The sequence below is a fragment of the Triturus cristatus genome, chromosome 8, assembly GCF_964204655.1.
Source record: "Triturus cristatus chromosome 8, aTriCri1.1, whole genome shotgun sequence".
NCBI classification, from domain to species: Eukaryota; Metazoa; Chordata; class Amphibia; order Caudata; family Salamandridae; genus Triturus; species Triturus cristatus.
The window spans coordinates 1,322,903,982-1,322,930,453 of NC_140591.1; the positions used below are offsets into that span (position 1 = coordinate 1,322,903,982).

At 43.6% G+C, this 26,472-nt stretch overlaps 1 protein-coding gene across 3 annotated transcripts in view; it reads left to right on the top strand.

The window, feature by feature from the left end:
• Positions 1–26,472, top strand: part of LOC146805741 (ATP-binding cassette sub-family C member 2-like) — a 417,933-nt gene that overhangs the window by 182,370 nt on the left and 209,091 nt on the right. For all 3 annotated transcript variants that reach the window (XM_085623042.1, XM_085623044.1, XM_085623043.1), the window contains 2 exons: positions 6,258–6,323; positions 13,926–14,063. In XM_085623042.1, the coding sequence (XP_085479168.1) occupies positions 6,258–6,323; positions 13,926–14,063 (204 nt within the window). The remainder of the gene's footprint in view (positions 1–6,257; positions 6,324–13,925; positions 14,064–26,472) is intronic.

A 26,472-nucleotide genomic window follows, 5' to 3' on the forward strand; every position in this document is an offset into this window, starting at 1 on the left:
CCCACAATATGCCACAGAAAGGCCCTTATTATGCTTGTGATAGTCTCTAAGTCCTCCACATGTCACGCTCCATCAACAGGAAGGCAAATACACACTCAGGAGTATGAGTATATGACCAGGGAGCTTGCCCAGAAGCTGGAGAGTGCACACACACACTGCACACGAAGGAGCATGCACTCAAAGGCTCTCTATGATATATAGACACTGCTTATTGCACTTCACATTATAAAGAAGCATGCCTGGCCGGAGTAGGAACAAAAACCAAGGTCTGTGCACACACCTGTAAGAGGATGCAACATGTACAAATGGCTGCATACACTCTGATGCACACAATCCACTCTGATGCACACACTCCAATCATACAATTGAATACCCCGCATTTGGTGTATCATTGGCACATAGGGAGATATGCTTGAAGGGGGGGGGGGGGTGAAGGCTGCGCGTATTAGGTCTAAGCTGCAAAGCCGCAGCCTGTGCCCCCTCAGGTGAGGAGACAACTGTGCTCTCCCGTAGTAATATGCACACAGAACTATGCAGACAGGGGGAGGAGCTGTGCATTAACTTGAGGAAGAGATGCCCACAGAGACTGAAAGAAGGAGGGAAATGCAAATATAAAATGAGAATCGCAGGAGACATTACTACGAAGATTTCATGCAAACAGGAAGGATGTCACACGCTGCACTAAACAACGTACAAGAGCAAGATGGCAAGAAGCATGGCACGGACACTGCAATCACTCAAACGTCCGTACACCCAAACACAAGAGAGCAGTGCACACACTATAGACTCGTGTGCTCACGGGGTTCTGTACACCCAGGAATACAGTCCAGATAAAGAATTAAGCAGAGATTTTATTTACATTACTGGTGCTATGCTAAGTTATGTTAAGTCGTTTTTGTGTCTCTTTTTCAGCTTGTAACTGCCGTTGGTATGACCCCACAGGGCTTTAATACACAACATTGGGTCAAAAAGCAGGACTGGGCAGATATACTCACAAAACCCACCTGGGTACTCCCAGGGGACAAGTATACGCCCACAAGGTATGAAAGACCGATCAGGCCCCAGCACATCCCTGCACACTGACAGACATCTGCACACACAGTTGCATACACTTTACCATTCCTGCTCCCATTCCAAAGACCACGCAGCAAGCAGAGGAACATTGCAGCACAGCCTAAAGTTACCACAGCTTAAGGAGGCGTCTGGCTCTGCAGGACACTGCATGCAAAAATAAAAAGCTGAAATTCCTGCGGGTGTCCGTCAGCCAGGCTGTCCCGGCCGCACAGCCTTTCCTTATTTTGGTAGCTACCCGCACACCTGACCGGAACTTAAAATTAAATTTAGTTAGGTGTGTGGGGATCACCGAGGGCGAGACCATCTCCTTTTCAGTCTGTGCTCCAGTCCTGTCCAGACCCTGATTGATTCTTGGTTGGTGCCCGTACTGAACTTCTTAAAGGGTGTGGCTGTGCATGGTCTGTAATGGTGGCACCTTCGTGGGCTCCCCGAGCATCTTTGCCCTTTTCGGTCCCTCTCCCACTTGGGAAAATGTTTCTTGCCCCTTTTGCTTCCTGGAGTTTCTAATGCTCATGTGTTCCAAAAGGAACATAGCGCAGTGTGATGAAGCACAGAGCTTTGAGCAGTAGTGGAGGGTTCTTTAGACTCCGTCATCCTCTGAGATTGAAGATGGGAGCAAATACGAAGTCAAGTGCTCTGCTCTGACCCGACCTTGGTTGGCAAGAGCATGGGACTCCAGGAGGAAAACACAGGGCCCGAGACCCGGAGCAGCTACTGGAGACCTGTGGTAGAGCCAAAGGAAGCATGGGCGCAGAGGGGAGAGGTAGACAAAGGCTGTTGACTGCGTTACACCTTGTCTCCTTTTTCAGAACAAGATTGTTTTAGCCTGAGGTTGTCTGTAAGGCTGAGGGAGCGATGGGGACCCTTTGTGCAAGTCCTTGTAGCATATGGGAGAATTAGAGCTCCCTGCTTTAAGTGGAAAATGAAGTGTGGGATGCTGGCTGGATCTCATGGAGTGCCCGCAGAGACACCACAAACCACACCAACAGCTGAGCAGTTGTTCCAGAACCCTACCCTTTGGATCACAGAGCAACACAAAGATAAGGAGGAAGAGTAGGCACACACATTTTGAATAGCACAGTTGTCAAAAGGAGGACTAAGATATGAACACAAAATGGGGACAAAAATGAATGAGAGGACGATAGCAAGATATATATCTGGAGAGAGGGCTTAAGTTGTTTCCTGAAAGTCACCGAGAGAATCGTAAACACCCAGCTGACCGCCTTCATAGAAGAGAACTCCATACTGGATGCCTCCCAATCTGGATTCCGCAGCAACCACAGCACCGAAACCGCCCTCCTCGCCGCCACCGACGACATACGCATGCTACTGGATCAAGGACACACCGCGGCCCTCATCCTTCTAGACCTCTCCGCAGCTTTCGACACCATCTCACACCGCACACTCGCAGCCAGACTACACGACGCGGGAATTCAAGGAGCCACCGTTGACTGGATCCAATCCTTCCTCTCCGACAGAATCCAGAGGATCCGACTCCCTCCCTTCCTCTCCAAACACACGGAAATCAGCTGCAGAGTACCCCAGGGATCCTCACTCAGCCCCACGCTCTTCAACGTCTATATGGCCCCCCTCGCCACCATCGTCAGACAGCAGAGGCTTAACATTGTATCCTACGCTGACGACACTCAGCTCATCCTCTCGCTCATAAACAATCCCGAAGACGCCAGACTATACTTCCAGGAAGGAATGAAGAACGTGGCAGCCTGGATGAAGGACAGCTACCTGAAGCTTAACTCTGAGAAAACCGAGGTCCTCATCCTAAGACCCTGCACCACCGCCTGGGACAACACCTGGTGGCCCTCCGCCCTCGGGAGCCCACCCACCCCTACAGACCACGCTCTGAACCTCTGCATCATCCTGGACTACTCCCTCTCCATGAACCGCCAGATCAACGCCTTCGCCTCCACCAGTTTCATCTGCCTCTGCATCCTCCGCAAGACCTTCAAATGGATCCCCCCGACTTCAGAAAGACCGTCACCCACACACTCATCACCAGCACACTGGACTACGGCAACGCCCTCTACGCCAAAATCAATAAGACTCTTCTACACAAACTCCAAACCATCCAGAATACCGCAGGCAGACTCGTCCTCGGGACACCGTGCCACGAGCACATGGCCCAACACCTGCGAGGCCTCCACTGGCTCCCCGTCGAAAAGAGGGTCACCTTCAAACTCCTTACCCACGCCTACAAATCCCTCAACAACATCGGACCCAAATACCTCAACGAGAGACTATCCTTCCACGTACCCAAGAGGAACCTCCGCTCCGCCGACCTCGCCCTGGCAGTGGTCCCATGCATCCGCAGGAGCAGAACTGGTGGGAGGGCCTTCTCCTACATTGCAGCAAAGGCCTGGAACGAGCTCCCTGTGAACATCAGACGCTCCCCGACTCTGCACACGTTCAGGAAGAACCTCAAGACCTGGCTTTTCGACTGACCTGGAGCTGCAGCTCCCCCGCCCCCAGCGCCTTGAGACCCTCACAAGTGAGTAGCATGCTTTAAAAACCCCTGATTGATTGATTGAAGGATATGAATGATAAGAACAGACTCAGTGAAAAGGGTAGTTTCTTTCATATGCTGGGGGAATAGTGTGGGAAGATTTCTTTTCTCATTAATGATCTCTTTGTCAGGTGTGTTTTTTTGTTGTGTTTGTTTTGAGCCTGAGAGGAAAAATTTATCTTGTATGCAGTCTGATTTTGCCATTGCAATGACTTTGTGAGTGACACAATGTAATTCGAACTTGATGAAAGCCAATGGCAGTCCATGAGGATGAGGGTGACGTAGTTGTAGTAATTACATTGTCTGCTGTTCAGGTGGGCATGAGCATGGAGGTCATGAGAGTAGAGACCAGGAATAGAGTATTGCTTCTGCAGTGTGCACGAGGACAATCATTGGCATTGTGGCTCACAATATGTGATTCGGGAGGAAATGCTTGAAACAGCTTAGGAAGCTGATATATATCAGGATAACTTTTGTTCTTGTGTGCTTTTTATAAGAAAGGCAACGATAGACGAATAATCTGAGGAACACACCTGATGTGACAGACTGAAGCCAGCCAATTGTATGTTGAATAAGCCCATCTTTGGGGTGAGGATGTTAGCTTGCCTTGGTTTGTAAGGTTTCATTTCAGGTAGACAGTTGACAACCGGGATTGAGTAAGTTTCAGAGAGCCTCCTCGGTGATGTATGGTAAATATTGATGTCTCTGAAAGATTTTGCTGCATGCCATTGGCGGTTGGATGATTTTTACAAAGGCCAGTGGGACCAGGACTTCAGGTGTTCCATGCAGGGATTGACTCTTTTTAGAGAAAGAATGTGATTTTAAGGGACTCTGGAGATGATAGAGTAACAGTGACTTGGAAGAGCTCACCTGAACAAATTGCTGTTGACTAGAAAGGATAGGATGTAATTGAGTACTGCTGAGCTGAAGCCTATACGGGCGTCTTGGAAGATGAGCAAGATTTGATAAGTGCCTGTGACCTTAAGGAGAACCAGTTAGCATAGTTCAATTTTCTCCATGATCACCAGGGCACTATCAACTACTGGGAATGTGGCAGCTTCCATGCCCAGTGCAGAAGGAAGTTTTATTAATATGCCTGACTAAGATTATATTGGTTGTTGCATCTTGATTCCCGAGGGCTACTGCTCTTTAAAGGACATGGCTGAAGAAAAACAGGTCTGTGATCAGGCCCTAGGTGGTGAGGTCATCAGGGTCTTGTTCAGGTGTTCTACTAGGATAAAGATTTGACAATTATTTAAGGATTTTTTGAAGCTGCTGTCACGGAGATGGTGATAATATCCAATGAGAGCATTTGTGGGGATGGGATTTTCTAAGACAGGAGGAAATTTGTAGTTGTCATATGAATTGTTTTTTTGAGCTACCCAGATAATGACTAGGCCATCCATCGAGAAAGGTTAAGAATTTGTGCCATATGTGATGTAGTGAGTCAGAGACCACTGAATGTCTTTGAGGGGTTTTGAGTAGTCACTGTTACAGTCTATGTTGGAAATTGTGTTGACAACGAGGAGTTTGGGGTGTTTGTGGATTTGTTAATGGAATATTGTTTGGCAAATTAATTAAAGTGAGTTTAACCAGTGTTTAAATACATTGAGCAATGTGCTGCCATCATTCTCAGTGTTAGAGATGATCTTGATATATATGTTGATTTTACGGGTTCAGGGTGCAGTTTTGAAATCCAAGTGGTCTTAAGGGGAAATGCATGCGATGCCAAGTTTCACTGAGTCTTATTAAGTGTCTAGCAGGTTTGAGATATTGTGTGTGCAAAAGTGTGTTTCGTTGTTGCCCTTCTGGGTGAAGAGGGGTGAATGACAATACATGAATACCTGGAGGATACAGTTAACTTATCAAAAAGTGTGTCAATGTTGTTTGCATGTTTTGCAGAAAATAGGCTTTAAGAGTGTGCATATGAAAGATTTTAAAGAACCTGCACATGATTGCTGGAAGTCTTAATTGTCCTTAATGTAATGGTGGAAGTGGCAAAATGTGAAACTTTATCGAGTTTGTGGCTGGGTGTGGTTAAATTGTAGGTGAGGATGAGATATATCAAGCAGGTTCCATCATAGATTTCTTGTGGACAGTGAACAGCGTTAAAAACATTTGCCAGGAAGCCATCATAGATGGAAGTGGTTAAGACTGTGAGCCAAGTCTCATTAATGAAGATATCATGTCAGAGACGTGTTTGTCTGCAGAAGCGCATTTAAGGGCATGAAGGAGTAGGTGTCTGAGGCATTAGAGTTGATGTGGATGAGTTTGTATGGAATGCATTTGTGAGATAGATGGGGTTTGGGGAGTTTTGGTTTTGTGTGGTTGGTTCATCTGGTATTGTATGCAGCAAGATTCACAATCAAAACACAGTGTCAGCAGATGGAATTGAAACATGCTGAAAGTTGTATAGGAGGAAATACATTGTTCGACTTCGAATGATCTCTGAATGCTCCAACCATATGAGCATGTGTTAAGGATATGGCTGATCTCTTCTGGTGTACTGAATGTAACTTTTATCTCATTGCTGTTCCACCCCATTGCATCAATTTTTGTTGCGCTCCCAATACATTTATGTCACTGACAGCAATGATGTGCAGTGAACACAAAATAGATTTGTTTTCTCAAATTTAACTTTGATTGTTTTCTTTCCACATAGAAACGACATTTAAAGAGTAAAGACCAACGTGTGAAACTTCTTAACGAAATCTTCCATGGAATTAAGGTAGGGAGTATGTAAAAAATGTTTGGCTGTGATGTATAGGTTTCTTGATGCTGTCTAAACTTGTCCATGGAAAATGCCTGTCCAAAACAGAAATTAAAATCTATGGGACACAGGAGAAATTCTCCTGTTTTGAGACCTCAGTCCAAGTGTTGGGTGCAGACCGAAAAGGGCAACACGACTGTAGATTCTTCGCTATTACGTATGATGGCACAGAGAAAACCCACAACATCCACATGTTGTATGTCCTGAGATGAGCCTCTAGCAATAGATCTTTCATTAAAATCATAAGAGCCTCCTGATTGGTGAGATCCCATTGAGGAGTCCCGTTCCTGGGTCATAGTAAGATAGGCTTACGGGTGACCAAACAGGGGCCATGTTACACATAGGGCCCCAGCAGCGCAGCAGCCGTTTGTGTATCTTTTCTTCACCCTTTTAGTGTTACAGGGGGGCCGCAGACGCTTGAGCATCCATTTCTGTAATTTCGATGGCACCAGCACACATCTAGCTCTTGCAATATTTTAAGATGGCATTAACTCATTTGCATGGGGGTATGGCCCCATGCAAATGAGGAAAACACTCGCATCAGTGCCTGCACCATATTATGGATGCAGGTGCAAAGAGGCAGTCAGTAGGTGCACTGTATTGCAATAAGGTGCACTCTACATGTGTGTTCCTGGTCCACCTGTTATTTAAATGTGCATCATGGCACAAACAGGTACAGTGTGTCCTTTACATAATGTGGGTTCAGAAGTCCAAGAGTGGCTATGTCTAGGGACACAGTAACAGCTTAACAGAGGAATTCACTGGAGGGGGAAACAGCCTTAAGGGAGACCTCCACAAAGAGATGAGTGACTCTAAAGGGTTATGCAGTGTTGATTTTCGCTGACTGCACTCAGCAGCAAGAGCTGATTGAATATAGGACTGAGGTGTTGCTATGACATTCAACATAACGTAACAGAAAGTAAAGTACAATGGGAGACAACATGTCTTTACACAAGTTGAGGTGGCTGCAGTCTTTTTGGACCAATGATTCCCCTCCTCTCCAGTCTTTCCCATACCTCCTCCCTGGTGGTAAGGGTTGGTTTTTCTTTATCCCTGGTGGTAAGTGTTGGTTTCTAAGTGATCCAATTAGAATATTTATACCGATTAATGAGTGTTTTGTATACACTGGTCCTACAAAAAACAGCTAATATGATGTGTCCAACCAGTGCTTCATACCACCCCAACCACCCAGTTAAAGCCAACAGCTAGACCTCCAGTAAGGATTTGGAGTCATGGCACAGTGTCCATGTAACAACCTTCTCCTCATTTTATTGTACTGGCAGACTCTGTTTTCTTGGCCAGGAGTGTGCATGGTAGTGCGTGGGAACATGAAAGGCCGCACATATTTGGATGTGCCTTCTCATCTCCAGCATGTCCCAACTTGCGTTGTTCCACTGGTTGGCCATTCCAAACAAAATTCTATTTAAAGCTAGGTGTAAATGCATCACTTGAGTTTGCAGGTAAGAGAAAGGAGCAGGAATCATATTTTGTTGTTCACTGGGTTTGGATTAAGCATGTTTCAGCAGGTCACAGTGGTGCGCTACCTTCCCAAAGTCCCCAACCCGTGTTTTGATCTGCTACAGAGAAAAGACCCCAACAACAGCACCTGGCCTGAGAATTTTATGAATGTCAATACACAAATGAGAATGGCAACTCCCCTCTATCCGGTTGTTGTGGAGCTGTGGCACACTTGTAAAGAAAACATAGGTTTTTGGCATTGGTTCTCCTTTACGTTTGGTAATAACTTTGAAGCTAACTAACACATTGGATTTAGGCTCCGAAACCATATCTTCACTGAGCTGTGTTACCCATCCAGTATTTAGTTTCTTCTTGAGGGATCTGTGTGCATCTCTCTATAGAAAGACTTGTACCAAATGCAGAATCTTAGGCCATCTCGCTTTGCCGGGTAAGAATGATACCTCTTTGACTGTGGACAAAGTCTCTGCTGTTGAGCTCTGCTAAAGATTGCACTTAAATGCCTGGAATACTGAGACTCTGCCTTTACAAAGCAAGAGCCTGACAGCAACCTATACCTTATACTTCTGTGAGGTACTCAGATTTGCTAAGTCTGACCAAAACCAGTCTCAGCATGTCTGCCCAGCCCAACACAGAGAAGCTGATTTTCTCAAGAGGTGCACTTCAGAACAAGTGCACTTTAGAACAAATGGTAATGCAAATGATATTCAGCGTCCTTGTTCTTTGATGACCTTCACCTTTTGTGAGTCCTTCCATCCCGATTCCACAACCCTGAATGTAGCACTCAACAGAGACATTCACATAATAAGCAACACCAACATGAGTGTGAACCAGTGATTGGACCCACAATGGGCTGTCACCAACTGAAAGCCACTGCAGATGAGTATAGCTATCTGATTGCATCCCATCTACCCCCTGCAGAGGCCCTTAAGATGTCTAAATACGTTCATCACTGAGTCTGTGCTGCAGCTGGAAGCTGTGTCCAGCACATGCAGACCATTAGTAACTGTTCCCAAGCAGCATGAAGGGTGTGCTTGCAACAACTAAGAAGGTCACCTGAAATTCCATGCGTCTACTTCCACCAAACTAGAGCAATGTGGGGATACCAATTTACACTGCAACTTCTTGCCAATTCAGCAGAGTGACTATTGACACAGGAAGAGTAGTGGTCGGTTCAAGTGGGGAGAGAGCAAACTTGACTGTAACCCTACTGTGCAGCCCGCTCTGTGTACGAAATCATGGACTGCTCTTGCCTATAGCTTCATACTATATATACCTGTATCAGCAACTTTGTTAGCAACGTGCACTTGCCTGGCAGAGCACAGGAGAGTTACAGTGTAACCTGTTTCGTATTCTGTATTGTAAATTACACAAAATAGCATATTATGTTAATATAAATAAAAGATTTCTACTTAAAAGAATAACAGTGCTTTAACATTATATTTATTGTGATCGATACATGTCGTGCCAGGATAAAGGTCCTGATTCATATTTCGGTGGACGGGTTACTCCCTCACAATGGTGACCGATATCCCGTTCACCGAAATATAAATCCCCTAGGTTATTATGGGATTTATATTTCATTGGATGGGATATCCTTCACTGCTGTGACGGAGTAACCCGTCCTCAGAAATCTAAATCACGCCCTAAATGTTCTATCCCACTGTACTCCTCACCATCCTCTGTAATCTGTGGATGTGCAGCAAACTTAAAACATCCTGTAGATCTGATTGAAAATGGGAAAGCAATGGGATGGATTGAAATGTTGAGTGGCTCCACTCATGTACTGTGCCAAGCTCTAGATCAGGTTTTCACTCATAATATTGAACCCAACTCATGAATTAGGCATCTCAAAGCATGTACTAACCACTCTGTAAGCCCCTAACTTCTCCTTTCTAATGTCAGTTACAGCAGTGTCCCCAGACAAAGCCAGAAAGCCTATTCCAACTAGACAGTTGCACAATGTATGTGAGGAGGATTTCAAGTAAGTCTTCAAAGCAGTCAGTGTGAGCATAGTGTGCTCTGCTATGGCAGGGATCTTATGGGAACACATACAGTGGTTCTATGGGTACATTTACCCGACAGATGTACATAATGTATCCACCCTGTCAAAGGTACTTTTAGTGAATAATTTGTTGTGCACCATAAATGCACATAAGGTTCCCTCTCTGTACCAAAACCAATATATTATTATATTATAATAACCAGAATACGGTGGTAAGTGTGTGATCACGTATGCATATATACACCAAAATATCATTGGGACATTGCTTCAATGTTATATAAACAAAGTTCAATCCAAAGTTTTTGTATCTTTGTTTCTATAAAGTTAATAACTGACACTACTGAGATCGTGTCTACGTTTCCATCCTGTATAAAGAAGCAGAGGGTACTCATCAGGACAGAGCCGTCAGTCTAGTAACCTATAAGTACAAAGAAGAGGGCCCTTACTTTAGTCTGTACCGCCTTCTCACGATAGGTAACGTACCTGTGTAGGTTAAAACATACCTTAGAAAAATGGTGAAGACAGTCCTTTAAGTGGTAATTGCGTCCGTCAATAGGTAATTTCTTGTTGGTCTTTAGCTACAAAAATATGTAAACCTTATGTGACTCCATATATTCTTTCGCCCGTAAAATATTTTACCATCTTATTTCTGTTTAGTTAGGTTATTCCCATGTACCATTGTGTCTAGAATTATACTGCAATAAAACACTTATGCTGAGAACACTGTGTCCAGGTCGCATACCTCTTCTACATCAATTTAATCGCCATTATTAAGTGTGCGGAAATAGTATTTATACTGAGGGGCCAACACGTCACTGTTGGCCCCAACCCGCACTTAGTCACAAGCCTCTATTCTAAGCATTTTCTATTATGTGTGCCAGTGTGTCTGAGATCTATTAAACAAGATACCCTTGATCATTCCTGCTGTATATCAGGTCTAGATAATGAGCGACCAGATGTGTGAAATATCCTGCTCTATGTTTAAAAGCACCACAACATCTGATGAGTAATATTCAACAAAACGGTGCCCAAGTCTATTTTACTGCTTTTGTGATATCCCGATCTAGGCAGAGTTTGCTATTGCCAATGAAAATTCATTAGTTGCTTAAGAAATAAACAACAAATCAAAGCCCTTACCTATATTTTTGTCACCCGCATTTATAGTATGTCGGATAGATCTATTCAGAATCTCTAAGACTAGGCGTAGAATTAAATAAGAATCTTGTTCTGCAACACCAACGTATACTGGTCTCTTATACTATCCAGCCTTATTTAATCTGGTGCCAGGAGGGTTTTGACCGTTATTTATTAACTAGACTTAGGTTCGACGTCTTTTTTCGTTTAGTCTCTTTTCCCGCAGTAAATGACTGGGCTAGAAATCTTTGTAACTGCCCGTGTGATAATTTGTCTACCCAATCAACTCTGCATGTAATTTGTTTTTGTAAATTTTATTCGTTGGAAAGATCAAGATGGATCAAGCCAGCCTTAAAAAAACATGGTTCATGGAGACATTGTCGCCCTGCTTTATTGTTTTTAGTCTCTCTAAGGGCCATATGTAGGTAGCCTAACATTTACCACTTCATAAATACCGAATTTTACCGATTCGGTATTTATGAAGTGGTAAATGATATGTAGGTAATCCATCGGTAATATTTACCGATTCGGAATGGGTCGGTAATTTAGAATCGGTATTTACCGATTCGGTAATGGTAACTGGCTTCCCATTGATTCCTATGGGCCAGGAAGCCCATAGGAATCAATGGGAAGCCAGTTACCATTACCGAATCGGTAAATACCGATTCGGTAATGGGGGGAGCACAATCAAGGGTGGCAGGGTGTCACAGTGACACCCTGTTGCACCCCTGATTCCTGCATGTGTGCACATGTGGCACACATACATGCCCTAAGGGCATGTGTGTCTGCCACATTGCACACTTCAAAGTGCATAAAAATGTTTTTTTCCTGCTATTCGTCATTTACCACCAACTTTTAGTTGGTGGTAAATAACGAATCCCCACAACACCCACACACTCCCCCTACATACCATTTCAGGATTCGGTATTTACCGAATCGGTAAAATTACCGATTCGGTAATTTTACCGATTCGGTAAATTACCGAATCCTCAAATGTGCCCCCTACATACCAAAAGCCTGAATACCGGTCGGTAACGGGATATTTACCGAAAATCGGCCGTTACCGACCGGTATTGGGCTTCCTACATATGGCCCTAAATGATGAATATTGTGTGTCAATAATGCTGGGCTTTTTAAAAAGTATTTTAAGGAAAAGGAAAAGTCTAATTAATTTTTAGGAAAACTTTGTATGTCTTTTTTTTTAACAATTCCACTGTGGTTTACTTTTGTCTTTGTAATGAACCTGTTGCTTTTATGACTTCATGAATTTTGAACTTGAATAAAGTATATTAACTAACTAACTAACTAACTAACTATTCAGAGTTATCAGGGCAGTGAATTTGCTCTTAATCAAGACCATACATAGTTTGTGATTTCTGAACCATAGTTAAGATAAAAATTGGATTGGTAATGATCAATATACAGGTTTTCTAAAAAGATAATTCTCAAATCTGTAAACTCAATTGAAGAGTTGCACTACCATAGCATTGACTGCAAAATATCATGATAAAAAAATACTGTGGTCAGAACATTATGAGGGCAAAAATCTGATAATATAATCTGCAGGCACATCGCCAGGCAAGTATTTAAGTAAATATAAGGCTAGTTTAAGGGTTAGGCTGGGGTTAATGGTTAGGTTCATGGCTAGGGTTGAGCTTGGGACTCAGTGGTACTATTGGGTTGGAGGGCAGGAATTTAGGTTATGGTTAGGAATATAGCTGTTGTTGAGCCTCAGGGCTAGTGTTGGTGTTAAGAGCTATAATTCTGGCTAGAGCTAGGTGTGCTGTTTTGTATTTATAGTATGTGCCAAGCATTTTACCATTATATTGGTAGAACAGTTTATATGTTCACTATTTTGGACAAAATATATGTATATCATAATATTTTTGCAGATGATAATGTGTCACACAAGCATTGAAGATGGATCAGCCACAACGTTCCAACAATGGATATTTACGAGGTTATCTAGCAGCGATACAAACCGAGAGCATGATTTGTATATGACAAGATTTAGAGCTTTTTTATAATGAACTTAATTTCATTAATTGCCTGGGCAGAGTTATGTTCCATAAAGGATGTTTGGATTGTGCTTTCCCATAATAGCTCCCAAATGTCTCTATAAAACTAAATAAAAAAACATATGTGCCATTCAGAGTGCTTTAATCAGTTAGTGAAGGGATTTTGTTTGTCCCTCCTTCACATTTTAAATGCAAGGGCAAGAGGACCATCTTAACTGTTTATTTAAAAGTGTGGAATAGTGTGCCCACATATATAATAAAAGCACACTAGCTTATACCCTTTAGAAGAGTGCTCATAACACTTTTTTTTATTTTTATTAACCCCTTACTAGATGTGTCATTATCATGCATTTGAGCGAATTATGTAATTGTATATTATTTTAATGTTTTACTGATTTGATGTTATATTTACCTGTTAGTTGCATTTTATCAAACATCTTAATCATATGAAACTTTTGATGAAATCTCCTGCACTATATTTCACCTCTTTGATTTATGGCTGGTTTTATGACATGTGGCCTGGCACTAGTGAGTAAATAGTTTTAATATGTGCAAAACACATGAATTGTAAAGACCTCACATTAACCATCCTATTCTTTTTTACCAGGCTGTAGCAATCTGACTCTGTTTACCGAAAGAACTTTACATTGAGATGTTACTTGAACTAAATATGCTATTTTCTACATACAATTATTTTGAAAACATCCACTTAATTAGTGGCTTCTTTTCTTCTACTCTTTAGTAATGAATCTTGCACGTTGACTGTGTTATTAAATAAATACATAAATATTTAAAGGTTTTTATGGAGTGCGTTGCAGTGTTCTATAGAACTGGTATGATATAACTCTCGTTTTAGAAATGATTTTCTTCTCACATGGTACAATTTCATTAAGCAAATGACCATTATTTTTTTCTTTTTCTGTTTAGATTCTGAAACTTTATGCATGGGAACCTTCATATCAGAAACGGGTTACGCAAATCAGAGAGAAGGAAATGGATGTGTTGAAACTTTCTGGTTACCTCACAACTTTCTCTATGCTGACATTGACCTGTATACCTTTCATGGTAAGCACCATTCTGCAGCAAATCAAAACCTTTTTCAAATGTGGATTTTATTGTGACCATTATTTTACATGTTCTCTTAAACAAATAGCCCTTCTTGATTCTTTGTTAAACTATGTGTGACATATAACCTTGGAAAACATAGTCTAAACTAATTAGAATGTATAAAATAGCAAAGAATGAAAAATGTCCTAGCTAACGAGGAGACAAGTTATAATTCTATTAAGGACACAGAGACAAAGATTATGCATATCTTTCTCCACTTTATTAAACCAGCAGCCTTCAAAGAACATATTTATAAAAAAACAGCATTAACTACATTTCCCATGAACCACCAGAGAATGGGTCTCCATAACAACCATTGTCCAATCATATAACAGTCCGTTGAGTATATGTATTTACTCAACGGATTGTTATATGATTGGACAATGGTTGTTATGGAGACCCATGCTCTGGTGGTTCATGGGAAATGTAGTTAATGCTGTATATGTATAAGTATGACGTCCCTTCCTGTTCCTCTTCTTTACTGGAGGAAGTTAACCTTGAGCGCCTGCTCTACTCGAATTTCTGATCGTTACCTACAAACCCATGTTATCCCAATGACTTCTCACACCAACAGATTATCTTTGCATGAATGTATCCATTATCACTTTGCTCTAAGGATTATAAACATTAGAAGAAAGCTAAATTAGTTTTTTTCCAAAATCTTAAACCATTTAGCAACCTTACTTACTGTCAACAAATCATCGTAGGGAGGGCAAGGAGACAACTCCCTGTTATCTCCGAGTGTGATAATCCTCGCCTCCGTGTCCTTAATAGAATTGAAACTTTTCTTCTTGTTAGCTAAGAATTTTTTTATGATATGTCAGGACCGGAGGCGAGGATTATGCATGTTCAAAGCTTACTTGCCACCAAAGCAGCAGCATCCAAAATAGGTTTGCAGTAAAACTTCTTAAAAGTTGATTCAGATGACCAGTCCGCAGTGTTTATAATGTCTTCTAATCTATCACCTACCTGGATGGCCATAGACGCGATAGCCCCCCTCGTGGAGTGAGCCCCAAACCTTTGTACATTGACACCAGCTTCCACCATGATCCACTTTACCCACCTGGCAATGGATGGAGAGGATACCGATTTGAAAGGTTTCTGTAGAGCAATCTAGAGCGGTTTGTCACTCACCAGTCAAATTTCGGTTATCATATCCTTGTATGCTTTAATGCATCTCACCACACACAGTTTAGGATTATCACTAAAAGCAGGATAGGATACCAACTTGGTATTCATCTTTGTCCTCTTAGAGATGGTATAGGTAACACCCTCTGGTGTGAAAACCTTAGCTGAGATATCCAAAGCTCTCACATCCGAAGCCTTCTAGCATGAAATCAGGCATAACAAAATACCAGTTTCGCAGAAAGTTCCTTTCTAGAAAGGTACTAGTTATCTTGTCAACTCATGAGGAGCCTTAGGACCACATTAATGTCCCATAGGGCGGAATACCTGGGTTCGAGCAGCCTAATCCCTTTCATCAGTTTACATATCCTGGGAGGCTCTGCACAGGCATATTGTCAATGGTATCATGGCCAGCCGCGATGGCAGACCCTTAGGAGTTGACGGTACAGAATGCCAGGCCTGATTGCACCAGTTCTGCCAGAAACTTTAGGATATGATTAATTTAGGCCCCAATGGTATCCAGATGTCTCTCCAAACACCAACGATACCAATGTTTCCAAGTTGATTGATACCTCTTGATGGTGTCTGTAGCCCATGCTTGTTGAATGAAGTTTGCAGTATCTTCTGAGAGGTGATTGCCTTTCCAGCGTTGCCGGAAATTCTCCATGCCATGAGGGTGTAATGGCCCTGCAGAACCAACGGATGAAGACAACCCTGGGGGCCCTGGAGGATCAAAGAGCAACTCTATCGGGAGATCTCACGATAGTTTTATCAGTGTCGGGAACCATGCCTGCGATTTTCAGATTGGCGTCACTAACACCAGCAATGCTGTCTGTCAGTGTGACAGTTCAGCTAGGCCTGGAGGAAAGTGTCATCTGCTACCACTTCCAGGTCCTGATTTCAGCTCACATACTGAGGTAACTGAAAATTCAGTCTGGATGTAAAGAGTTTCAAATCGCATGGACCCCATCTGTTCATCAAGGCCAGAAAGATCTTACGATCTACTTGCCAATCGCTGCTGTTTGCGAAATGCCAGTCTGCCACCGTGTTCTGGATCCCTGGAAGGTACTCTGCCAATACCAAAATCTGTCTTTGTAGGGAGTAGTGCCGAAGTTCTTCACTAATTCCAATGGGGCTCTCGAGCAAGTGCCTCCCAAGCGGTCGATGTACTAGACTGCTGACACATTGTCCATCTGCAACAGGATGCAGCAGATTATCCTGTCTCTGGTCAGGTACTTTATCGCAAAGGATCTGGCCAAGAGTTCCAGGCAATTGATGTGTAACTACATCTCCTCCTCCGTCCATCTGCCCCCCATAGATATTTCGCCGTATCTGGCTCCCCAGCCTGATAGCTGGCATCCAACTCTTTGAACATGTCCGACATGGTCCCGAAAATTGCTCTGCAATTCCAGTTCTCCATATGATTTATCGACCACTGGAGGAGTTTTGTCCTGGCTTCTAGTGATAGGGACATCAGTTCTGAATATGTGATGCCTCTACTGAGGTAATGTAAAATGATTGCACTAGAATGCATGTGTTTCTGTAGACCATAACCTTTGCAGAGGTTGCACTACCACTCTGTAACTCACTGGAAAATCTTCAACTAGAGTACAGATCACTGTGCAAATTGTCTAAATTGATTAAAGCCAAACAGAGACAATCTTTGGAAGATTTTGAGACAGTGCTATTTTGGTTTCACAAGGACTCAATCGTCATAGAAAGGAAAGGCATAAATACACCAAACATTGCAAGCTTATTCCAGAGGAGGTATGGCTTTAGAACAAAGTATCACATGCCCTCTAGAGCAACAGAATGACATTAGATATACATATATATATATATATGTTATAGTTAGGTGAGAATTTCAGTGACAAATCATGTTTTAAATGAACAAAACCACTGAAATTTACCAGTTATAGTTATCTACGGTTACTATAACTATGTGGCTTATTAGCTTCGTGCCCCTGTCCTATGGGACCGCGCAGGAGCAGCCTTTGTAAAAAAAGTCACAGGGTGCCCCAGTGCCAACCTGGGGAATGCCATACCATTATTCTTTTTTTGCAGCCCACTGGCTCCTTGCTCCTGCAGGACCCAGCATTAATATTTACTTTTCTAAATTGGCGTGCCCCGCTGCTCACCTTTGGTACACCACAGCTGGTCCAACATTGGGAGCTGCGGGGGAGGCCTGTAGCCCCCGCAGCCCTACTGGCTCCCCTGATTGCATCCATCTCAGGTGCAGCAGGAACCAGCATTGCTCATACCCCGCAGGAGCAGTTTTCTTTTGCTCCCCCAGGGTTGGAGCAATTCAGTGCTGTTCCCTGCCCAAAAGTGTGGGTTGGGAAATGTTTTCTTCTCTCACCAAGCGGAAGCAGCGTTGTTCCTCCGCCCAGTGGAAGAACGGTTGCACTTTCCCTTCCTGTGGACATGGAAATAGATGGTGTCCCAGGGGTTGGGGACTGTCAGTGACTGTCACTGAGCTGGCCCCGTGGGATGGCTCACAGAGGGGAGCAGCGCTGCCCCCCTTCTCTTTATTTAAAACACGGCCCTTGGGGGTGGAGCCCCCAGGACCTCCATTTGGCTTGGGGAGGGGGGCTGCATGCCCCACTCCTTTATTAAATTATTGGTTCCGGGGGATAGGGCCCCCTGTGCCTCTTTAGGCTCAGGGAGGGGAGACATGCACCCCCTCACTTTCAATAAGATGTCAGCCCTGGGGATGGAGTCTGCCGGGCTACTTAGAGGCTAGGGGATGGAGGCCGTGCATCCCCTCACCTCCTAACGTATACGTCGTGCCTTCCTGGGGCCGAGGGACACACGGGGAGGGTAATTTATGGAAACGTGCAGAAGCTTACACTTTATTTTTAACTTTAACATGGATTTTCAGCAACATTTGAATAAATAAAAATAAAAAAGATTTGGCCCCACCACAAGGCCTAGAAGATCAGGGTATCCCTACCACTTCTTGGTTGATATGGAGGCAGCTAATCAGATCTCAGCAGGAGATCTGTCAAGTCCACGGATCCTCTGCAGCGTGATATATAAAGTTTGAGCTGTAGCTGTGGCTGAAGTTACTACGGAATAATAAATGTAGAAAACCTATTTTGGGACACCCCCACCCCCCCCCCCCACCTTTTTTCTCGGCCCCCACTTGACACATCACCACGAAACGCTCAATGCACAAACTTGTCAAAAAGTTACAGTTTTCTGAAATGTGTAAGCTCCTTGACAGTCAATGAAACAATCACGAAACCTTGGCTGGGGGACATGGTTTCTTATCATTCATAAAAAGGTGAACTCCAATACAATTCCGAAGGGGGATGTTGGGGTTATGAGTAGTAAGTATGCAGTGGGTTTTTCTCAAATGAGGATAGTTAGTACTCCGTCAGGAGTTGTCAAGACACAGAGGGTGCTCACCTTTGCTGAAACAGGGAGGAGATAGTGTTCTTGAGCCTATTTAGGATGACTGTGGGCAATATTATAGAACTGAGTTTATACTCCTCATGCAGAGAGTACTCTGTCACAATGAGCTTCAGTTGTGAGGTAGAGGGATTTTCAGAACGTAACTTTGTCGGGTTAGCATGGGCCAGCTGTTGAACTATGCACTGGTTTCAGCTATTGTCAGCAGTAAACTCTGCCATGGGGTACGAATTCCATCCAGAGAGGAGAAGAGGTGGGTAAAGAAAGGGGTCTCAGTGCTTGAGTGGCTGGATCGGCAGTCCACAGGAGTATTGGTCAGCGAGCTCACCCAAGGGATTTCCACTTGCATCCATGTAGTGTGTGGCAGAAGAATGTTGTTTGACATATGTATTTGACACATGTCCAGGAAGGTGACTTGTGCAACATTTGTAAGCATTCTACTGTGCTCACTCCCTTTCCCCTCACCCAATACCCTAACATCTATGAGGGTGAACGTCTTAAGTGTCAGGCCTCTCCGCTGAAAGAAACAAGAGTGTCACTGAACATAATACACAGTGGTTATCAGGTCTCCAGTTTGTGAGCACTGTCAGGAATCCGTTGTTATTGTCTCGATCTTGGAAGGTCATCGCGGTTTCTCCCCCAAGCACAGGTTTGAGTGAGTGTGTCACAGATGCGGTCTGTTTTTGTGTTTCTCCCACAAAGATCGCTGTCTTGTGACTCCCTCGAGGAACTCCCTTTCCGATGTTGAGGCATCTTTGTGCAGTCTGTCAGAGAAGTGGGAGGGTGACATGAAGTCTGGTCACAGTTCTGAGATGTCCTTGTCTGATGGGGTCTGGTAATGCAGGTATCTTTCTAGGCATTCTGGGACTGTAAATTCACTAGTGCAGCCTTCATAGGTTAGCAACATGGTGGCAGGCTCCAGCTGTCCATAACGTGTCTCAATTTTTTAAGCCTTGCCCTCAATGCCAGAAGGAGTTTCCTTTTATGTTGAGTCTCATTTAAGAAGTCCTGAGAGGCATATTTGAGATCTCAAAGCACAAATAACCCTTTACATTTTGCTTCTTGGAGTAGCTGCTTTCCCTTTTGGTGCCGAAGCAAGCAGACCTTTATCTCCCTCGAAGTATTCAATTTAGCAGCGTTCCATGCTCAAACTGTGTACGTACATTGGAATTCTAGCAGTAGGTCAAACAACAGCCCAATGAGTTCCGGAGAAAAGCTCTTCAGAAAGGCCATCATGTCATCCTTTTCCATCTTTTCCCATATTCTCAAGAAGCAAATGTTGTTCCTCCAATCTATGTCTTCTACTTATGTTAGCGTTGCTTGCATTTTCCAGTGGCACTGTGGTCCCAGTCTACAGCTGCAGAAATCATGTGTTCAACCTTTGCTAGTATTTCCTACATTGCCACCCTGCTGGTGTTAAATGTGACTATATCGTTTCTTAGGGACACCGCCAGCTCAGAAGAGGTCTTCGTTGTGCTCTCTTCAATAGTCAATACTGATACTTTGAGTACAGTGGGCACCTAGAAGATCATGTCTAGATCTGACTCTTTTTTTTAAAATAGCGTCTGCTGGTGTTGTATGTTTTGTGCTTCTTCTTGTGATCGCTTACATGAAGAGTGATTGTTTGGCAGGTTTCAACATTGGGGGGACGTTTTTAGGTCTCGCCTGACCCAGCGCATGCGCTGGTCTGGCGAGACTTATTGAGAGGGCTCCAAAAAGTGCTACCAGGCGCGCCGCGCTTTTCCGCGATTACTTTCCCTTTCGCGGCCGCTTTGATGTTTGATCGCGATCACTTTCGCAGCCGCACGGCCGCTTGGCATAGGCAATAGGTCTCGCTTTTGGGACCTTATAAGTATTTAGTTATGCAACTGTTGCATGGCTAAACACTTATAAGGTCCCAAAGGCGAGACCTATTGGCTATGCCAATGCTTGTTGTTATTGGCAAGACCTCTCATATTAATCCTCGGAGGCTACACAAAATGTTCGGTGCAACAGTGGGCGATTTTGTCTCAGTGGCTCTTTAGGGGGAAGGGACTGTGCCTGTGGGAGTAAAGTTGGACTGGCATTCCCGATCCTGTCAAGAGCATGATACCAAATTTTGAAAGGGCCCCCCTCTGTAGCGCTCTGAACATCTGAGAGGCATCTAGAGGAGTTTGGACTTGCGGGGTCAGATACCACCTTTCTATGTTTATCACAAGCCCGATACTTGCTCAAGACAATTCTATGCCATTACTTGCATGTTGCCCCCTCTTTAAGAAAGAATGTCTACGCTTACTTACCTCTGATGCTTAATGCGGAGTGATCTGTTTGCCTGTAAATGGATAGAGGAAACGTAATTCATAATATTCTGAGCTCTTGGTCATTCCCGTTGGTCAAATTCGGGCTTTCAAAACGCTTTGTAGTCTCCCTGCAGTATGTAGATAAATAGATATACATGGGCGGTTGGAGTTGATGTAATTAAGGGGGTGGCTTAAAAACACTTAAGCTGAAATCTGTGCTAAGCATAATGTGCCGCCCAGCTGGTATTTTGCTGTTTCAGTCATTGTATCCAGTTATTTATTGCAACAAGTAACATTATACCTACCACAAGCCAGGTCTATTGGCATTGACAATGGTAGTCAGTTGCAGACGAAAAAAAACAATTATGGCTGCGTTGTTGATAATATAAAAAATGCTTCAGTTCTGAAATGATGAGACTGTGAAAGAACTACACTGAGTCTCTTTGAAGTTACATCAGAGGCAGTAAAGAGTGGTACTGCTGCTGAATGAAGATGTTTTTTTTTCAACCTGGGGATGAGGGCAAAAATGGAGAGCCCTATAGGGACCCGTCTCAGCAGCTGCTTTGGACCCGGGCCACTTAAAGCCCAACGTACTCCCTCTGTTTATGTTCTTGGACTAGCACCGTTAACATACAGTCCTGCGGAGTACCAGGGGCTTCGTTCGCCCACCAGCTGTGTCTGCCTCCCTCTCTCTCCTTACCACCAGCAATCTTCCACAGGTGAGTTCAGTTTCAGACTATTATCAGATCGTCTCTGCTTTACTCGCTCGGGGTGATGGTTTCAGCAGAGCTGTGCCGCTTGGCCAGCAGATCAGTGATGTGTAGGGTGACCAGATCTTGAGAACCAAAAACAGGGACATTTTGGAAAAATAGAAGGACTACAATGTTACACCCACAGAGTGGCGCAGAATGACAGCTCTCATCAACATAGGATCAGAGAAGATGCACTAAGAAAATAAATAAAATGTAATTCCTGCAAGCAACATCATACCTATTAATGACATTACTTACTTATAACAGCTGGTAACTAGCACAGCTTTGGAACAACCAAAAAGTGCATTTCACTGTTTTCGCTCGACCCCTCTAAAAACCGGGACATGAGCTAAAATTGCCGAAATCTGCCGGGACAGCTGGTGAAAACCCAGACTCCGGGACGTCTGGTCACCCTATGATGTGGGAGGGAGTGCATTGGTCTGGGGCCAGTTGGAGAAGCGAGATGGAAATTGCTGCGTCTACTCCTTTTGCCGCCTTGCAGTGCCATCTTGCTGCCTGCTGACTTACTCCGCGGAGATTAGGCCACACGTGGGCTGGGCCGATGCGGAGCACAGGGAGACTCCTCCAGTTTCCTTGAGCACCAGACTCCGCCCTCCCAAATTCTTTAGATAAAACCATCCTCAGGATCCATAGCTTTCCCGCATGTATAAAATGTGATCCAAGTGACTTGAGCCAATCATTGATGCCAGAAATATTTGAACAGTTTTGCAACATTTCAGTTTGCGTAAATACCTATTGGTTCAGGCCGATGATTTCGTAGATGACCTTGTTCGATCGGTTTGTGAATGTTTTTAAAGCAGTATATTATTATCAAGATGGACAGCTAAAGAGTGCAATACTGTGTTTCATCTTTAGGAAGACTGAAGCTATTGTTATGTTCCATGGGTTAAACCAAATTACGCGGGATTTGCCTGTTCTTTCCTATGAAAAATTGAAAGCAGTGTAAGAAATATTGCTCCAGTGTTAGCTATTCCTATTAAGGGACCCATAAGACAGGTAATATCCAGGTGTCTATGGCAGGTCCAAGTCTCCCACAAAGTAGCCTGCTAGTTTTGATTAAATTAAATTTGTAGATTTATATAGCGCGGTTTATCACCTGTGAAGGTTTCCGGGCGCTGTCCATTGGCACAGTGAGATTAGGTGGTTTGCCCAGAATCACAGAATGTTGAGCCGACGGGGAGACGCGAACCCGGATCCACATAATCAGCAGCTCTGCCGCTACACCACATCCTCTCCCTAGATCAGGCTGAAATGAAGTTACACAGTTTGTAAGCTCAACCTTATGTTTTTATATTACAGTGTGCACGTAGACAAAGTACTGTATCTTCTCTCTGTCACATTTAGTTTTAAATGCCACGAAAACAGTCGAAGAGAGCAAGAATATGGACTAAATGGGAATAACAAGAACAATCATTGATTGTATCAGTACAAGCTCAAACTGAAGCTGTGCACACTCCTACATGCTAGTACATACAATTCCATTCTGAGTTTGCAGATGTTCTATGGAGGTGGAACTATATGCCGTAGTAGTTGACAGTCGGTAACTTAAACATTTATATTTAATGGTACATATAGCACTATATATAAGATATGCTCCGGATGAAGGATTACTTTAGAAGTATTAATAGAAGCTATGTATTAAAATAGGTAAGTCACATGGCTGATGGGCAACTTGGTGACTTCTATAAACTTGCTGAATAGAGCCTGTGCTGTTGTTGTTGGGTGCATTTGTCAAGTTTTCACGTACAAATGTGAAAAGGAACTCCTCAGGATCAGCTTGATGAACAAAATGGTCCACCTCTTGATATCCCCAATTCCGCATACCATAAAGGCACGGAGACTTAGGGTGATCAAGTGAGGGAAAGGGATTAGGGTAGGAACAGTAGGGAAAAGGAAGAAAAACCTGAATGAAGAATACAAAAGATTATTGCAGCATATAGAAACCACTCTCGTATATTCTCGCTAATATAAAGTATATGAATTACCACATACATTCGCAAAATCCTCTCCTTGTAAATGAAAACAGCCAAACTCTGACTACTTCAAGCTACCAAGGTTACCAAACTTTTCCCACTTGTAAACAGAGAGACACATTAGCACACAATCTCCCAAAGACTAACCATTAAGAAAGGAACACTCATTTCATAACATGCGTACATACCATTTAGGTGAAAGGGAAATAAAACGATCTCTCCTTTGTAGATTGGCCTCAGAGTCTATAGGTAACTCCAGTGAGATTTGTTTCAAGATTATTTTGTATTCATTTATGAAGGGTTGTAATATAAAATATAGTATCTGCCAAAGATTGTAGATTTTGTATAAATGCAATAAAATGGATATTCGATATTAGAGGGGGCTCGGCCCATTACAGGTTTCAGTCGGAATGATGGTAACCTGGGCAAGCAGTCTTGCATTTCCCAACCATGTCGAAGGCAGATCTGTCCCCTGGGATTTCCATTCTAGTGAAGGCAAATCTGTTTCTTTGTTGCCAGACTGTCTGTTAAAACCTAGAGTTGCCAATCACTGCCTTCACTCCTCTCTCCCTCTCTTTAAGTCACTGAGAAGGTAGAGTACGAGGGATGGGCACACAGGGACATGAGAGACCCCAAATGGATAGACCCACAACACACTAGACATGCAAATGAACCAGGGCTGTCAGAATGAACATGCAGGAAAAAATATCAGCTCCTGTGGGGGGACTTAAAATGAAGCAGGGCACTGCATTCCAATGGCAGAATGTATATGGACTACCGAACGGAGTGCCTTGAGGCAGGGAATACAGTACATATACTGGGAAGCTTACACCTATCTGAATATTACAGTCACCCAGGAAATTCAGCCTAAGTTGTAACTTGTGAGTTGTATTTCTCCCACCCAAGACACTGCACCTTTGAGCAGTGTTAGGAGACTATTTAAAGGGGACACGTTTACAAGGATACGGAGAATCTCCCAGCCACATTCACAATGTGAGGTGTAGGAAGGAGGTTGGATTTCTTTTACAGCCACCTAAAAAAAAAGCCACAGTGGCAGAGGGAGGGGGTCATTCACACACTCAGGACACTAAAAGGGGGCTGGTTGAGAGCGGGGCAAACAGCGCCTGTGATGGTACCAATGTTATGACTCTGGTCTGCTCTACCTTTGTAGCTGCTGGCTGCGGGCTGGTGGAGGTATTTTAACTGCATGACCTAACCTGAGAGAGAGACATGGGATGGGGTGGAAAATCGTTGAATGCAAAGGGGGCCTGACTGGAGGGCAAGAGGAAGAGGGCTATGTCAGTGGAAACTGTGTCAGTGGCATTAGACTTGAAGGTCCAAATGAAGGAAGGATGGTTGGACCAAATGGACTTGGTGGCAAGCAGCAAGGAAGACTTTCATGGTAAGTTTACTGAGGCATTGCTGGCCATTGACGGGAGGGTAGAAGAGTTGGTAAAAGGCACAAATGGTGGCTAACAGATGGCTGCAGTGCTCAATTGTACCATCTGAAAACACAGTGTTAGAAGCAATTATATAACTTTTTAGGTCTTGCCTGAGCCAGCGCATGCGCTGGTCTGGAGAGAGATTTAGGAGTGGAGTTTTAAAAGGGCTGCCACAGGCTTTTGGTGGCCTAGCGCTTGCGTTCACGCGAGCGTGCAGGCGGGCAGCCGCCATCTGGCTTTCTGTAATGGCTCATTTAGACTTATAGCGCGTGAATCCCCTCCCCTACCCCCTCCCTTCTCCCACCGAGCGCACGCTTGTTTTAACTTTTTTTTTTTAAACTTTGGAACTGAGCGCGGTGCCGCTTCACGGACACCGCGCTCGGTTCATTAATATATTTCTGAACTCTATCACCGAGTGCAGCGCCCACTTCAAGGACACCGCGCTCATTGTTGAAGTTAAGAAATATATAAAGAAACGGAGCGCGGTGTCCGTGAAGCGGCGCCATGCTCAGTTTTAAAAGTTGTGTATGATATGGAAATATTCCTGTTTCTGCAGTGCGACAGTTTGGAGCGCAATCGCGCGTCCTTTTGGAAACTCTTTTACAGAATTGTGATCATTGGGACAGATCACTGACTGTTCGCACGCATCAATTCACAAGAACTTTTCAATTCAGGTTGACATAATGATAAATAAAAGGGAAGGAGTGCATTCTTTAATCTTTTCTCTTGTTATTCAATTAATTGTCCCTACGTAAGTTTGCACCCCATAGATTAAAGTTTCGAATAAACAAGTACTGATTACGTAAACATTCATCACTCCGGAGGCAGCGTGAGGACACCAAAAAAGTCTGAGTGGTGCTCATGGAATGTTAATGGATTATAACGGACCAAGATAACGAAGCCAGTTATATGGGAGGTCTCAATTTTCAAAATGTTTGTTTTCTCACTATTTTTTAATTTTTTATATTTTCATTTAACTGACATTGCATTATTCTGTTTATTTTTATGTAATTTCGGTTGTATATTTCAGGCATGTGTTTAAGCTTATGTATGGTCAATTGTGGTAGGATTATGGGTTGGTTGGGAAGCGCAGAGGTGTGGTTGTTTGCGCACTTGTGGTGGTGGGTGCAGATTGGGGATCTTTTTTGTCTTCACGGGACATCTTTGTAGGCTGTTTCTTTAAGCGTTTGAATTTCAATTGGATCAGGTCATGGGGTTAAAACCACACCTGACTGTTGGAGTGCACGTGTTTATAAAACAACGCTCAGAAAGGTTCGCGTTAAACTGAATGCTGGCAGAGGCGAATAGATGTGCACATTATGATGAGGCTGCCGGTTTCGGCTTTGAAGGTGATTTAGTAG